Genomic DNA, 17389 nt, shown 5'->3' with positions numbered 1-17389 from the left:
ACGTACGACACGGCTGACGTGTTATTGGGTGCTCTCCAGCTGTTTTTTTCTTGTGCTCTTGAGCTTTGTTTACAGTCTGAGGGAGACTGTTTAAAAAAAAATTTGAAAACATGTTTGAGGATAACACGCGTCACTGCAGGTGAACTATCCCTTTAACAAACAGTTACAGAAGTTGTTCCTCACTACACTACTTTCAACAACAAATAACCATTGTTTGTACAAGACACACAAGAGTGCATAAAGACCTGGGTGTTCATTTATAAAACTGTGCATAGGATCCTTACTAAGAGGCTGTTTACACTTGGCATTAACATGCGTTTTCGTCGATCGGATCACAAGTGAACATGGTGTTAATGCCAGGTGTAAACGGTGTTCAAAACGTTTTGAAAGCGTCCACTTTCGACCACTTTCAACCACATCCAGAGGTAGTAGAAACCACTTTCGATCGGATCGCTTTGGAGTTGCGGAACGCAATGTGGTTGAATGTGTTCGAACAGCCACTCGCGACCGCCTTCTCTGCCCATTTATCTAATCTGAGGTATTAAACACAAATTTTACGTCTTTTTTTGACGACTTCTGGTGTGAACATACGGTGAACAGCGCTATTTTTAGCCTTTCATTGAAAAAACTACTGCGGGTGTTCTCCGTAGTTTTGTTTTGAAAGCGTGAAAGTTGCGCGATCCTATTTCATCAATTGCGCTGAAAATTCAGAGAAAGCTCTAACATACACACGTACAAAACTCTGTGCAGCATGATTACTTGCTAAACAAGCAGTGGACTCCGACATAATATAGTTTGCGTCCATATAAACTCATCATTAATCCCGCTCGCGTTTGAATGACAGCAGAGAGACTCGCCCACCATCTCACGGATCGTCTCCTCACAGTATTCAGGACAGAAGTGGTCGAAAGTGGACAAAAGAGACGGATTTAAATACCAGGTGTAAACGTAATGTGTCTCTCTCGTCCACTTGTGATCCGATCGATGAAAACACATCTTAATACCAAGTGTAAACAGCCCCTAAATGTATACATACACACAAAAGCCAAAAAATAAGAACACTTATATATTCCCTTTATAAATCACAGACCACCTGCAAGTGTGCGTTTATGAATCATCCTCAGATCCCACAATGCAAGCCCATTCTTCAATTAAGTTTGTTTTTTATAGATCACAACCTTGGCGTGAGAACTGGAGTATGCACAATTTCAGTCCTGTTTTGAGCGCACACACACTTTATAAATGAGACCCCTGCACTTTACAGATCATTAATTATGCAGTAATTGCTTTGCTAATAAACGCTGTACAATGCGCCATAATGCAACACCTTGATTCCAGTCACATGCCGCATTACACAAAGATCATCTATAGGTTTATGGATAAACTTATGAATCTTCAGTGAACATTTTTAATTGATTCCATTTACAACATTTCTATAAAGCTTTTGGTGGACACACATTGTAATTGGAAAAATGAGCGACCAGCTATTTAAAATTTGGGCTCCACAGAAAAAAAGCTATGTGTTTCAAGCAACAAGAGGAATGATAAATACTGCCAAATGTCTAAGTTTTGATGTGAGCATCAACACCAGTATGAATAAAGAGTAAACAAGGTGATGAGAAACACATACCTTGATTTTCCATTACAGAGTCTGAGACACAACAATAAATGGATCCTGTAATTAAAGCAAAACAAACGGATAATGACATAACAAATCCATTTATTAGCAGTGGTGTTAATTATTCCAGACAGATAACAGGACATTAAATTAATTTGCATAAGTATTTACTTGTGAAGGTTTAGTGTCAATAAAACACACATACATTTTCAAGATCTTAAAAGTATATAAAACCACTCATTAAACCACCAATGGGAGCTTCCAGATAAACCGTATTAAAAATCAAAGGCAAACGTACAATGTAGAAGGTCATTGGTGTTGTAGATGGTGGTCATCGGTTGTTCCTCTATACCACAGGGTTCAGACCAGCACAAGTTACAATCACTCATCTCCAGAGGTTGCCTGTAATAAAACACAACATCAGAGGTCAACTGAGGTCAAACATCTCCAATAAATCCTCACAGCTTCTCTGGAGTGTATAGTATAGTATCTACTTTAAATGCTATACGAGTAGGGCTGGGCAAAAAAATCGATTTTTCGATTAATCGTTTTTTAAAACGTGGTCGATTCAGAATCGATTCTCAAAGAGCAGAATCGATTTTTTCTTTCATATTCATTTCTGCAAACATTGAACGAAAGATTAACATTAATCGAATTACTAGTCTTCTTCACTAGATGTCACCCTCTTTTTTGTCTAGCGCATGTTACCAAGGAGCAAGAGCCAAGCCTGTCATTCATTCATTCAGTGCTTAAAATGGCGGTTTCAGGTGCTTCGTCGATTTTATTAATTACCCACTTGTAACCTGCTGTTCACTGTTCTTTTTATTAATATAGTATTTGTATTTAATCTATATTCATTAAGTTGAATAGAGTATAAAAAATGGTCCGAGAACCAGAATCGAAAATTGAATCGAGAATCGAAATCGAATCGATCTGGTAGCTTGTGAATAGAAATCGAATCGATCTGGAAAATCTGAATCGATACCCAGCCCTATATACGAGTAATCCATCTAATTTCTCTTCTCAATTTAAGTGTATTATCTTCCAATCCTGGATAAAAAAGTATTTAATAGTTCCTACACCAATTCTCGCACCCTTAAGGTAGCAGGAACATCATCTTGTGTTTAAAAACAGGTGTCACGCTTCCAGGTTGCACGACTAATAGGAGAAAAAACCATAGTAGTTTCTCAGAAATAACACAGCCGAGCTTCAGAAGAGAGAAGCAAAACGATGGGAGGAGGAAGAGAAAAAATGACCGCAAATAAAAGACAAGCAATTATCTGAAAAAAGCACTGATGGAAAGAGACGATAACGCATGCAAATAAAATGAGCAAACGTCTAACAGAGATACAAAAAAAAAACAGACAGGGCAAATCACAATCTAATGGACTGTCAGTAGATGTGGATGATGGATGAATGCGAGGGAGGGAGAAAAAAGAGAGAGGGAGGCAAATGAATATCTCCAGGGGCACTGATAGATTAAGCCAAGCGCAGATAGACAGCAGTCTTACTGCACACTCACTTCTGCTTCATCACAGTTGGAGATAAGACCAGCAGAGTACTGAATAGGTTTACCTGAGCTCTGCTAATGTAATTAGTTGAAAATATAACTTATTAAGAAACAAGATGACACAAAATAAAGACAGTGGCAGGTGAATGCCTACTAAAATAAAACAATTAAAGGGATAGTTCACAAAAAAGTTTACCGGCATAAAGAATGGACGACGTCAGACCACGCTGACAGCTTCGGGCAAATCATAATGTTTTGATGCAGATGACGCGTTTACCCTTGCACCGTTTATGGACGTTTCCACACACACGCTGCTTAAAAGTCGAGCACACCTGAAGTTAACATCCACATTTTATTTTACGTCGCATTGTTGTTTGGTCATGGGAACACAACAAAATAAGGGCCGTGGATATGAACGACGTGGATTGTTTACAAATACGACACTGAGCTCGCTGCGAGCCACAGTTAACTTCTGCTTTCTCACAAAGTTTACCGATATTTTGATACTGATGTGTGAATGATGTCTTAATGGTAAAAAGCAGGAACGTCACTACGTGTGTGTGTGAACAGCACATTTTTGTATTTACTGGTAAATAAATTCTGGTAAATTCATGGTAATTTACTGGAATTACTGTGTGAAAGAGGCTAATGTTGCTCCAGTTTCCTGATAAAAATATCTAGTGTTTAGCAAAACAAAAAAAATGTATACACATTTGGACAACTTGAGGGTGAGTTAAATGACCAAATGTACATTTTGGTGAACTACACGGCACACAGCAGTGATATATTACTTGACTTCACAGACATTATTTTATAGTAGATTTATCTAAACAAGAAATATCAGGTTCTCAACACTTTTTACTTCAAGGCACCCCTATTGCCCAAAACAATATTTGAAGGCCTCCCCACTCACTCTACCCAATAAAATGTTCTAGAGCTTGGCATGACTAGATGTATATTCATTACAAAAATAACCAAACAATAAGAAATATATTAACTTATTTTGAATAATTTTAAGTCATCTTGAAATCTGTTGAGGCCCCCAGCCCCCTGGTTGAGAAATAGAGATAGAGGAACATGTGTTTTGTTTATTTGATTCTAGATAGTTCCCTTGTATTATGAAAGGGATGGTAATTCATGTGTGTGTGTGTGTGTGTGCACATGTGTACCTGCGGGTTATTGTATTCATAATGAAGTATTCAACATGAAGTGTGAACTATGACTTTAAAAATCAGCCTTGAATTGCAGGGCTCCAGACTAAGGCTTTGTCCACACAAAGCCGGTGCATTCCCTATCCGATCATTTTTTTCTCGTTCTAAAAAAAATAATCCGTAAACACGGCGTCGTCTCAAGAAATATCTGCGCACAAACAAAACCACTGAAACCGACTGAAAGCGGTGTAGTATATATGCCAGACCAGTATGGGGCGCTGTACTTCTGCCTCAGATATACACTATACACGGAGAAGAAGACTTTGAGCATGCGCATAACCTTGCGTGCTGTATACGAACCAAGAAGAAGGGATGGCAAACGCAACAACTTCAAGAGCAAAAGCCTCCTTTTGTCTTTCTCCTGGTTGTCTTCCTTGGTGGATCTAAGAGCATGTGGCGTATGGTGTTGTCCATTATCATTTGCTCACCACAATTGCATAGAAGCAATAGATTTTGCTGTAATAAAGCTACAATCATGTAGTCCGCCATTATTGTTGTTGCTGTTATGTGTGATGCTGCCGACACGTGATGTGATGACGTTTTCGCTTCACAAAATATACGGATAGGCTGTACACACAAAACCGCAAGGGTGTCGATTTCAAATTTATCCACTTTAGGACCCGGTTTCAAAAAAATTGCGGTTCCAGTCTCCCAAAATGCCGGATCCGTGTGGACGAAACGCCAATACGATAAAAATGTATACGCATACAGTGATTCGCGTCTCCGTGTGGACAGCCCCTAACTTTTTTCAATAGGAGCACAGTGGCCCCCAACTGAAAATTTTAGGTGCGCAACCAGAAAATGTAGCGGCACACACTGAAAATCAATATGCTAACCAAATTTCCACATTCCTACTAATTTCCACTGTATTACTAATACATACTTTGATGATAGATGCAGAAAATACAATGTGCTGTTCAGTGTCACATCTCAAAAAAAAAATGTCAAATTTACTGGTCGCACATGTGCGACTGGATGTAAAATTCAGTGGCACACTCTCAAATTTTGGTGGCAAAATGCCACCATTTGGGGGCAGTCTGGAGCCCTGAATTGGCATTCATAGCTTCTTTTACTCACAGTTCCTCCATTATGTAACACAGCAGTCAGCTGAGGTCCATAGAATTTGCAGCCTTTCATTAATCATCCAGGAATGCAGTGAGCATTAAGCAGACTGAGGTTATACTGATTTCAGCTATGATCATTATTCCCAGCAGCCTCACATTTTTGAGGTTTTAAAGACCAAAATAATCTCAAGACTGTGTTCACTGCTGTTTGCATCTTCCTCGAGAACTGTACACTACATTCTAAGCTAGAGAGCATACTAACTCAAGCTATAAAATTAAACAAATAGCGCAAATGAAGTCTTAAAAACCTCTAAAGGGATAGTTCACCCCAAAATGAAAATTCTGTCATTTCCTCACCCTCATGTTGTTCGAAACCTGTAGTTTTTCCTTTTATTTTTTCATTTATGCATTTGGCAGACGCTTTTATCCAAAGCGACTTACAGTGCATTACAAGGTATACATTTAAAACTGAGCTATACAATGCACTTTTTAAAGGTGCATTGTGTAACTTTTGAAATATCTTGATAGAAATTCAATATAATATAATATCCTTAATGAGTGCTGCGAGTCAACCTCCTCTAACTTAGTTAGCTACAGCCAGGCAAAAGATAGCATGGCAAATGCAGGTAATTTCTTTTTATTGATTACACACTTGTAAACTGCTGTTCACTGTTCTTTTTTATTAATATAGTATTTGTATTAAATCTTCATTGAGTTGAATCGAGAATCGAGTATAAAAACCGACCCGAGAACAGGAATCGAAAATTGAAATGATTTGATAGCTTGTGAATCTGAATCGATACCCAGCCCTCACAATCTTTTCTGACAGTAATAAAAGCGCATTTTTAAGGTGCAAAAGTACTGACAGGAATGTTCATCTGACAGGAAGTTTCGTTTTATCAGGTATGTTCGTGTAACATATTTTTCCACTGGCAGCACGACTAACATGGCAGGGCATCTCCGGGTTCAAGGTCAGATATTATATTTCATAAAAGTCTAGTCTTAAAATGGCATAGCAACCTCAGGAAAAACCGAGAATCGAATCGTGACATTCGAATCGAAAATGCAGTCGAATCGAGGATTTGGAGAATCGTGACACCCCTATTTAATTACCTTAAAAATGAGCTGTTTCAATGTAAATAAACCGTGGGTCCCCTTACATTGAAGTCCCCATTTTGCGCAGCCATGTACAGTAGCCCTAAATGGAAAAACTGCTCTTTAAAGCGCATTTTGTCACTACGTTGTCTCAGACGACGACATGTTTGTCCTGTGGTGGCAACCGTGACTTCACAATGCATTTTAAAAGGGAGGGGTGAGCCGTTGATTGCAGACTTAGGGCCGATTCACACTGGCTGCGTGGCGTGTCTGTTGCGTGTCTTTCGCATGTCAGCTGCGTGGCGTTTTCTATGCCCTTGCTTACCAGAAGCGTTCCTGACACAGCGCTGCTGCTGCTGCTAGCCTATGTATGTTTCCTATTGATAAACTGACCTGACGCTTCTAAGACGCTTGCGTGTGGCGTGAAAAATAGGCGTCGGTCCTATTCCTAGGATGCACGCGTTTTAAGCGCGGCTTGAGCCACACCTGAGACGTGCTTGTCATGCAGGCGGTGTGCACGGTCAAACCTGCTAACATGGGAGCCTAAATAAAAACAGACACGCCATGCAGCTGAGACGCTCACGCCACGCATTCGGTGTGAATCGGCTCTTACGCTAGATGTCACTAAAAATCTACACAGTGGACCTTTAATTCTGTTGAACACAAAATAATATATTTTAATCAATTATGGTATGCAAACAGTTAACGGTACCCTTTGACTTAAATAGGTAGCTTAAACCTGTGAAAATGGGTTACCAACTTTTATTCAAAATACCTTCTTTTGTGTTCAACAGAATAACTCATACAGGTTTAGAACAACATGACAATTTTATTCACTCTGCTGGTGGATGAAAACCAAGCACTTTTTCGAACTGTTCTTTTGAAATGGAAATGCAAAAGAAACATCGCAAATTTATTCCATACCCGGCTACCTTTACCAAAAATGTGTATTTGTATTATTGTATTTCCGACGTGGACGCACTTTATGAAAACCCTGTCTGCAGGGAGTCCACTCAGCCCCGTATGCAAATATTTCATTGAGAATAGTAGGACACAGTGCTGCGACAATGCAGTGACCGGGCAGCCAGAATGTTAATACTGGCCAATGTGCTGGAATTCTCACACTTATTCATGTGTGAGAATCCAGCAGCGTTTTCACATTATTGAAATTGATCTTCATATTTGTTTTGGAACGATTTATTCTGCATTATCTAAGGAAACAATCCATGTGTATCTCTTCTGGTGGAGCCTGTTACAACAAGAGTTTAGAAACAGCTTGATTTTGGCTTGTATAGGAATTCTTGCTGGGTTTATTGTTGTTTGGTCTCTAAAGCCATGCATTCTTGATATAGGCCAAGTGGTTAGTGTGTTGGGACTGTGGTCTCAAAACCGCAGGGTAATATTGGCGAAAGCTATGCCGATGTCAAATAATCAATCCACTAATGTGGTCAGAGTCCAGCCTGCTTACACATGACATTTTACACAAGATTAGATCACAAATAGCAAACAAACATTCATTTCCAAGATACTTGACAGCTAACTACTACTTTTTGATTTAAAATTGTAATGACAATTCTCTTTGCATACAATTTCCTTTTAAAGGAAAACCTCAACTAAACCTCGAATAAATACATACCTATCATTTTTTGAAATGTACAGCGTGTCGTGAATATGTTAGCATTTAGCATAGCCCCATTTATTCCTTAGGATTCAAATAGGGATGAATTTAGAAGCCCCCAAACACTTCCATGTTTTCCCTATTTAAAGACTGTTACATGAGTACTACTTGAGGTAGCATAGTAATATGTAACTTGTAAACACCCCAGTGCTTTTGTACCAAGAGTGTACTATGTACTAGACAGCATACCATGCAGAACAATTACATTGCAATCCAAACTTGGCCAGACTCTCGGTCAATAATGAAGAAATGCTGATGCTGTGGTTATATGCTGATGGGAAATGGATCAGAAAACATGTGTTGGATGGACAAAAGAGCTGAGAGAATGAATCTGAGACAAATAAGTCCCTTAACTGGGAGCAGATGTCTGATTCTCGGATAAATACACCCTCACTGAACCAGAAGCATCAATGCTGGTGAGTCACAGTGTAAACCGGAACAATATGCAGGAGGAAACTTCCTTAAAAGTTACAGTAACTGGAAATGTTCAAAATCAACATATATACTGAGTGACTAAACCAGAGACAACCTTGCCAACACATTAACAAAATGTGTGTCACAGACACAATATTACCAAGGGACTAGAAGGTGCGCATGTTATTTTGAGTGTCACCTCACAACCCTGACATACATAAAGTATATAAAATTTACATGCAACACCTGTTACTGCTGTCATGCACATAAACTCACAGCCTACCAGGACATGAAGGCCTATTTCTTCGTGCTCTTTCTCCATCATGCGCCAGTTTGGATGTGCTAAATCCATCATATACATACGGCACAAAAAATCCCTTATACTGCAAATGAATTGCTGTAAAAAGGACTAGGTTAAATAGACACAGAGCAAAAACAGTTTAGGTGCTGTATAAAAGCATGACACAATAATTAAAAGCTATGCAGGGTGATTTTTCAATACTTATGATTCATTGCAGTGATGCTGTTAAACACTGTAAATAATACAAGGATTTTTATGTGCTTTTAATTTGGCTATACCATATTTATTACTTTTAACAGCATGAATCCAACTGGTTTAACCGCCATCACAAATTGAATATCACCAAGACTATCTTGATATATTTTTAGCTCTATCGTTTAGCTGTAATTGGAAGCTATTACAGCAGTCTTATCTAGCAAGATAGGATTAGAAGGACTCCTTTCCTCTCAATTGGTTCTTTTTGCACTCTCACAGTAAACAGTTTCATAAAACAAAAGTATGTTCCCAAGCAGCAAAAATCTGGATGTGCACTCTATTATGGCATTTACTGTGCATCTCGACACCTCGTTCACCTTTATATACTCCCATAATGAAACATCAAGCCCATTTCATGCACTGACACCTCAGAAAAATACTACCGAGCTGTGCCTGTTCCTATAGCTCAATTAATAGAGCATTGAATTATCAGCACAAAAGGTTATGGGTTCAATTCCAGGGAACACATAGTGTTACAAGGAAGGTATACATTTGATTAGTATACAAGTCGCTAATAGATAAAAGTGTCGGCAAACTGTGTAAATGTCACTAAAGATTAAAAGGACTGCATCATTAAATAGCAAATGGTGCATTTAAAATCTTTCCCAAACCTTGCTGTTAAAAGAGCAACTCTCACCAGCCTCTTATTTATAAAACTAGGCCTGCAACTTTACTGCCTAAGAATAGCTTAACACACATAAAAGTGGGCTTAGTGTCCTACATCAAGCTGCCTGGCCCTGGAGTAGCACAAAACTCTATTCTCTGAACAGACAGATGAAAGAAAAAAAATGATAGGAGAGAAAAATGATGACCTTTTCTATAAACAGAACTTTTAAATCTGAGGATCTAAGTTCGTCAACTGGTTTCGGTGATTCAATTACATCGTTTGGAAATGGGAGCAGCCGGTCTTTAAATAGCATCCCCACATCTGCGCGTTGAGGATCGTTCACAAGTTTAAGTTTGGACCGAGACAGCTGCAGATGGATCTTTACTTACGCTGGAAAACAATGACAAGATGCAATATCACAAACTTTTGCCAATTGCGTGGGAAAGACAACATCTATGGTAAAGCTCCAAACTGAAAACTAATTTCACCCAGCTCACTTCAATTATAAAAATCGCTTTAGTTGCTGGCCTACCTCTTTGGTTGGGACCTCAACCAGAACAGAAGCGCTCCGCTTAGTGAAAAAGTGAATCTGTGGTATCCTGTATTTTATTATCTCCATTCGCACACCCCCGACACCCTTCAGAATGACTGGACGCGGCCGTTCGTTCCCATTCGGAACCGCCTGTACGTCATTGCCACGCCTGCCCCAGAAAAGCTCTGTTCACCCCAGGGATATGTGGCCCACTTTTCAAGGAACCCGGTCGGAACCAAACTTCAATCCTTCCCTTATCACACCCTCTACTATATCCTTGAGCAAGTCAGAATTATGTTCAATTTAACTGCTGCTTAAAAATGCTTGCAAAGCATTGTTGTTTCCTAATGCAATTTTATTTTAAAGAGTAATCAATTTCCTGCCAGACAGTAGATCTAAGGACTGCATCACAATAGGTAACAAAGTGCATTAGACAAAGCTCATAGACACAACAGGGCTCCAGACTAACTTTTCTCACTAGGACCACAGTGGCCCCCAACTGAAAATTTTAGGGGCGCAACCAGAACATTTAGGGGCACACACCGTAAATCAACATGCTAACCAAATATTCACATTTCTACTAATTTCCACTGTATTACTAATACATACTTGATAATAGATGCAGAAATTACAATGTGCCGTTTCAAATTCAGTGTCACATTTTATTGTGCACTTTTGGAAAAAAGGTCAAATTTACTGGTTGCACATGTGCGACTGGATGTAAAATTCAGTGGCGCACTCTCAAATTTTAGGGGCAAAATGCCACCATTTGAGGGCAGTCTGGAGCCCTGCACAAACTTAATCAAATTTGGATAATTTTAACCCCTTAGCATTCCTGAAAAAAGCAAGAAAATGCCTAAACGGTACACTTATTGTACCTGCTGTGTTGATTGTATCTTAAAATGCATCACATAGCTTTTCCAAAGATGTGTAACATGTTTTGGTTTTTGAGTTGAGTTGTATGTCATGAAGTTGTCTGTCAAATAATGCAGTATTCCTCTCACTGCACATTGGAACACTACGGGGTTAAAGTGCAAAGAAAACCACAATTACAAATATGTATAAAGTTTGTGCCATAAACGGGGGATTTCAAAATGTAGAGGCATTAAGTAACTCAACAAAAAAAGAAAGATTTTAAATACACCTTTGCTAGAAAACATTGACATACAGAATCACAAATAATACTGGCACTTATGATACGTTTGATGATATATTCAAATGATATATTCAAATGAATTCACAATAGAAATAAAATTTCACTTAAAACCAAATGTTATCAAAGCATTAATGCAAGTGTACATAATAAACAACTACGAGACTCTGACATTGAGGCACTGCCCAACAGGACGAATGACAGTCCTGTCAATTGCCCAAAAACTGTCACTCTGAGAGGGCATCCTAACAAACATACTATATCCTTACTTATACAAGCAAAAACTAAATAGGATTTAAACTACATAGGATTTAAACTACAAAGTTCATAGGAATTAACAATTAACATGGAAGTAGACACCCCCAAAACAATGTTTCCAACATTGCCACATCTCTGAGGGAAATCCCGAATGAGAAGCAGAGCTAAAAGATAGTTTTCAACTTCATACAAATTTAGATAGACTCAACAAAGAACCTGCCACATCAGTTTTCACACATGATAGCTCTTGCTTAACCAAGAAACACATAAAACAGTTGGCCAATTATCTATAATCAAATATATTAGCCATTTACAGAAAACATTTGCTAATATATGGCTAAATGGGTCCTTAACTCTACCTTAAAATGGACAATACATCTCAGTTTTCTTGCACGCCAGATAATTAAGGGATCCATTGGAGCAATGAATGAGAGATGCTCTATGAACAAGCCATCAAAAACGTCTCGTGCACAAACAAATCATATACCCTGAAGGGATACCTCAATCTCAAATGTTCAGCAAGCGGCTGTATGACCGACGGGATAAGTCGTCTCATGTGATGAGGATCAGATCAGGCTCTCGTAAATGCTTCCAGTTCGTGGTAATAACAATAGAGAAAGAAACGGTGGGTGAAACACTAGCGTACGATAAAGGCAGCGCAAGCGAGCGCGTGTTTAAACCGCGCGACTGATGTGCCGCTCATTGCTCGTGCTCTTTATGATGAAAAGCCTACCAGCAATACAATTTATCAGACAAATTATTTTTGGTCATATACAAATTTGCGTCTTTGGTCTTCGTATATGCTTCATCTATAAGTTCTAGTGAACAACTAATGGTATTCGAATGTGAGCAACATGAATTCGTAAAACCACTGTTCTTCTCAGGGGTTTCTCGGTTGGTGCAAGTCATCAGATTCTCCTCAGATTTGTTTACTTGCTTATTTATGGTAGACTGAAGGTTAAATGTAGCATTCAGAGCGGTTCTGCATGCACGGAATGCATGCAAATCGTAAAACGGAACGCAAACGTGGGGAAAACGGGGGCATCGGCGGACCCTTTGTATCACGATGAGACGCTGAAACTTTGATCACAACCACGCACCCATACAATTTACTTTTATATGAAATAATCAAACACCGAATGTATTTGTGAAAAGAAATAATAAGATGACAGCAAATTGCTGCATGTGCATTAGCCCCGATGTAAATAACATTTTAAAAACACGACAAAAAGCTGAGATTTGCATTTCTAGATGACAATTAAAGGGAGTAGGTTTATTTATTTTACGTTTTGTTGGAGCTACGTTACTTAACCTGTGCGTGCATCATCTGGTTAACAGGTACGGTCTCTTACCTTCCCCTATTACGTCTTAAGGCACTGGCCCTCCTCTTCCCCCGACTAGTTTCATTTCATGCACACGACAACACACGGTTACTTTTTCGCTGTTCTATTTTCCCTGCCCCCGTTGAAACTTTTCCCAAAGATACCGGAAGTCGGTTTGCGAGCAGTATGGTACTTGTAGTTTTTTTGTTTTAAAAACGTACGTCTGCTTCAATTCTTTACCTCAACGTAAATGACTACATTACCCACGAGGCTATGCGGGGGAAACGAACCATTCATAATGCAACTCACTTTACCAAGATCTTCGTTTGTAATTCCTAACATTTCAGAATTAAACATGCGATAGATGTAAAATTTATGTTTAAGAAGTTGTTTTAAAAAAGTAATTGTTTTATTTTCGGGAGCAGGATTATGGTTTCAGTTTTGAAATGTTCGCTTTACTGGCACTTTGTTTACAATTTGTAACAAAATTATTAATTTTAAATTTGTTTAAAATTATGGAAAAGGAAAATCAGAATGTGTGTTGTACGGTATCATATGTAACAAAGTCCCATTTAATGTTAGTGAATGAGATGTAATAATAATATAAGTTACTACTGTCATTGTATTAGGCTACAATGTGCATATGGCCCAGAACTCTTATGTGAGAAACCAGATAATGAAGATGACTTTGATACTGGCCTAGATTTTTTTGTCCACATCTGTCTCAGCCTTAAATAGGCTAAAATATTATTAATATGTTTAATGGTAGATTGTGGATAATTAAATCCTATTGGTGGTCAGATGTGTGTATGTGGGTGAGATATGTTTAAGTTATATGACACAGATTGCTTCTAATATCCGACTTATTTAAAGAAACTTTGAAGTTTCCAGAGAGTAGTAAGCAAGTGCCTTTGTGATTGGATTATGAATAATAATATAAACAATAGTTTACATTATGTGTTGAAGATGACTGTCAGAGCCTTCCCACATGAAAAATACTGTATTACGTTTTAGTATTACTATAGTAAACTGTGGTAAAATTCCTGGATACTATAGGCCTGGTTTCACAGACCAGGCTTACGCCTAGTCCCAAAACCAGGCAGTATACATTAACAAAGTGTAGTAATTACTATAATATGCTACAGCTTACTATAGTAATACTGCAGTATACTGCAGTATTTTTCATGTGGGTGGTGGGAATGTATTTTAAAAGCACACTGCCATCTAGTGGAACGACATAAGATTGTGTTTCTCTGACTTAAATAGAAGAATAAGTACAATCTTGCAACATTTGAAGCCTATGTGATATCCCCAATATTTCAAGAATCCTCCTAATGATATACTTCACACCAACTTTATTAGAAAAAAGAGATTTTATATTAAACAATGCAACCTAAAATTTTCTAAAATGGGAAACACATTGAAAATAGATACTCGTTCAGCAGTGTATGTACAAGATGATTGTTGTCTCCATTTGGATACTTACTTTATGCATGTCTAATATTTAGTTTCCTGGCTAGTTTGGTTTAAGGCAGGTTCACTGGAAATCTATTTAATATGTAGTCAAACAAGATGGGAAAAGTGTTATTTCTTATGCCTAATTACATCCGGTCAATAAAATTTCATCAGTTTTGCAACACATGATAATGAGTATAAAGATTGTGTTTAACAACTGTATAAATCAATATTACACAACATAACAAATCAAAGTTCAAATACCAGCTGACAACGCCTTGTGTGATGAGGCAATGGAAACCGTTAATCGTGGTTTATTGAAACTCATGGTTGGGTCAGGTACCGTATGGATATTTTCTAGGTTAAATTTAACCAATTCTAGGTTTGGGATGTCTATATTTCCCCTAACAGTCCGTTGAAACACCCCAGCATTTTTTTTTTAAGTGCAAGCATGCATATTTTTGAAAATTGATAAATTTAAAGCCAAATTCTTCATGGGAAAATAAATTCTAAGCTTCTTTTAAAAGCAAAGTTAAGCAAAATTATAGTCCATTATTGAACCTTTCAGTTTGCATCCAAATTTACAGTGTCATCTTAGATTTGCATATTTGTTACAATACTAACAAACATAATGCAAAAGATGTTTTCTGCCATAAAAAGATACAATGTTGATTTTAGAAGTGTGATTTTATAATATAGCCTCCTGTTTTTTTAGTTTGACACAGCTATCTAATCAACATTGAGAGAGTGTAGCAAACTTAATGTGCTTTTTTAGTGTTTTTAATGTGCTATATGGAAGAAATGAGCATGAACAACAACTGTTGCATATGAGTAAAAATTATCTCTATATCAGTTTTACACTTAAAGTATAATTTGACCCATAAAATCCTCACCACTTGTCTTAAATCAATGCCAGATGCTAGATCCCCCAAAACCTACTGCCCACCATACTCCAAACCCCAGGGTCGACACACTGATGACACTTTACGAACGAGAAGAATTCTTTGAATTCCTGCCTTTTTATTCAAGGTTCTGCCAGCTGTCGTTGTCATTGATTAATGAATAAAAGAACATGTATTTAAGTTAATTAAAGGACAACATTTGCTTACTTGTTATAATTTAAATCAATGCTGTTTCATGTCATGAAGAAATTAATAGCGAAGCATGAACAGAGATGTAAGAGAATACAAACAATGAATGTGCGATAAACAACTTTGGTATAGACTTATTGATACAATACACCAGGGGGCACTGGTTTATAATTTGAGAAATTTATTAAAGATACTGCTAGTTCAACTCATAAATCTCGAGATAATAACAGACTGTACTGTGTTTAATTTCCCTTGAGGCTGATTCAGTAGGTCTGAAAATAAAGATATAAATCAACATTAGCATTGCTTAAGTAATCCCAATTATTGTGCGTGTTATATCTATGTGTCTAAAAAAAAACTCATTTACATGATCTGCACCATTTGAATAAATGCATGTTTGGTATTATTGAAAATATTTTATGTCTCTTGTAAAAAATATTTAAATGTTATGCCTCCAGTGAAAGGTACACAATTAGATGGTGTCAAGTAAATATTTAATTGATTTAAAACCTTAAGACAAAATAATGGACAGGTACTTATCAGAAAGGGATTTTGTGAGAAGGAACTGTTTGTTTGTTTGGGTTTAAAAGGAAACAGAAACTTCCTGTGGTGGAAACAAGTACATGAGTCAGAAAGTGAAATTACTTTATTGAGAACAGTGCCAATGGTTAAACACTGATACTGATAACCTTTCCAAATACTAAAAAACACTGAGATGCTATTGGGACAACCAAAAGGTATCAGTATATTAGCTTTTTCCCTTCACATGCCAAAATGTAAATAAATGTTAAATTAGCAAATGGTTAATCTAATGCATAAGTAATGTTATGTTAACAAATTAATCTTTACTGATATGCGTTACCCAAGTATTTTTATTAGCAAATATTTTTTTAGCACAGTAAACGGTGATTGAACACTTAAAAAACCGAATTAATTCCTCATAGTTTCGTTGTGTTGACATTGGCATAATGCCAGGAATGTGTCACCATATGGAGTTATTCGAAACAATTATAAAAACAACTTTTGGCTTCCTCGCCAACCTTCTGACAGTAAATTTTCAACTGTGCTCAGTTGTGAGGAGACGTGCAACAGAATGCCCATCCCAGAATGGTTCTGGGATGAACTACACTCTAAAAATGACTGAGTTATTTTTAATCCATGCTGGGTAAATATTGCTTCGCTGAGTTAAAATTGACCCAATGTTGGGTTGTTTAACCCATGGTTGCATAACAACAACCCATTATTGGGTAATTTTAACAAGGCATTGGGTAATTTTTAACCCAGCATGTGTTCTGTTGAATATTTACCCAGCATTTTTAAAGTGTACTTTATTATTATAATGTGCAATACCCTTTAAAAATGAAGGTGCTTAAAAAGTTACTCACAGGCAGCAATGCCATATAGAGCTGTCAAACTCAAGGCCCACAGGCCTAATCCGGCCCACCCCCTCATTTAAAGGGAAACTCCACTTTTTTGAAAACAGGCTTATTTTCCAGTTCCACTAGAGTTAAACATTTGATTGAAGAGTTTTGATATTTTTCCTATTTGAAACTTGACCCTTCTGTACTTATATCGTGTACTAAGACTGATGGAAAATTAAAAGTTGTGAAAGGCCGATATGGCTAGGAACTATGCTCTCAAACTGGCGTAATAATCAAGGACTTTGCTGCTGTAACATGGCTGCAGGAGGCGCAATGATATTACACAGTGCCCGAAAATAGTCCTCTGGTATTGAAAGTTAATCAAGCTGGAAAATTAGCATATTTTCAAAAAAAGTGGAGTGTCCCTTTAAAGGTGCATTATGTAACTTTTAGAAGGATCTCAG

General features: G+C 37.6%; 1 protein-coding gene across 4 annotated transcripts in view; it reads right to left on the bottom strand.

Annotated features, from left to right (window-relative positions):
* phactr4b (phosphatase and actin regulator 4b) overlaps positions 1-13173 on the bottom strand; it is a 45605-nt gene extending 32432 nt beyond the window's left edge. Inside the window, exons 1-3 of one of the 4 annotated variants that reach the window (XM_065298415.1) lie at positions 13049-13173; positions 1917-2020; positions 1631-1675 (exon numbers count right to left, since the gene is read on the bottom strand). In XM_065298415.1, coding sequence (XP_065154487.1) covers positions 1631-1643 — 13 coding nt within the window. In that variant the 5' untranslated portion in view covers positions 1644-1675; positions 1917-2020; positions 13049-13173. Of the gene's footprint in view, positions 1-1630; positions 1676-1916; positions 2021-10285; positions 10422-12055; positions 12077-12196; positions 12322-13048 lie in introns of those variants that run through there. The other 3 variants (XM_065298417.2, XM_065298418.2, XM_065298416.1) reach the window with 3 other exon arrangements.
* Positions 13174-17389: the final 4216 nt, after the last annotated feature.

The sequence above is a fragment of the Paramisgurnus dabryanus genome, chromosome 13 (genome assembly GCF_030506205.2).
Source record: "Paramisgurnus dabryanus chromosome 13, PD_genome_1.1, whole genome shotgun sequence".
Lineage (NCBI taxonomy): Eukaryota > Metazoa > Chordata > Actinopteri > Cypriniformes > Cobitidae > Paramisgurnus > Paramisgurnus dabryanus.
This window is presented reverse-complemented; position numbering and strand designations above follow the sequence as displayed.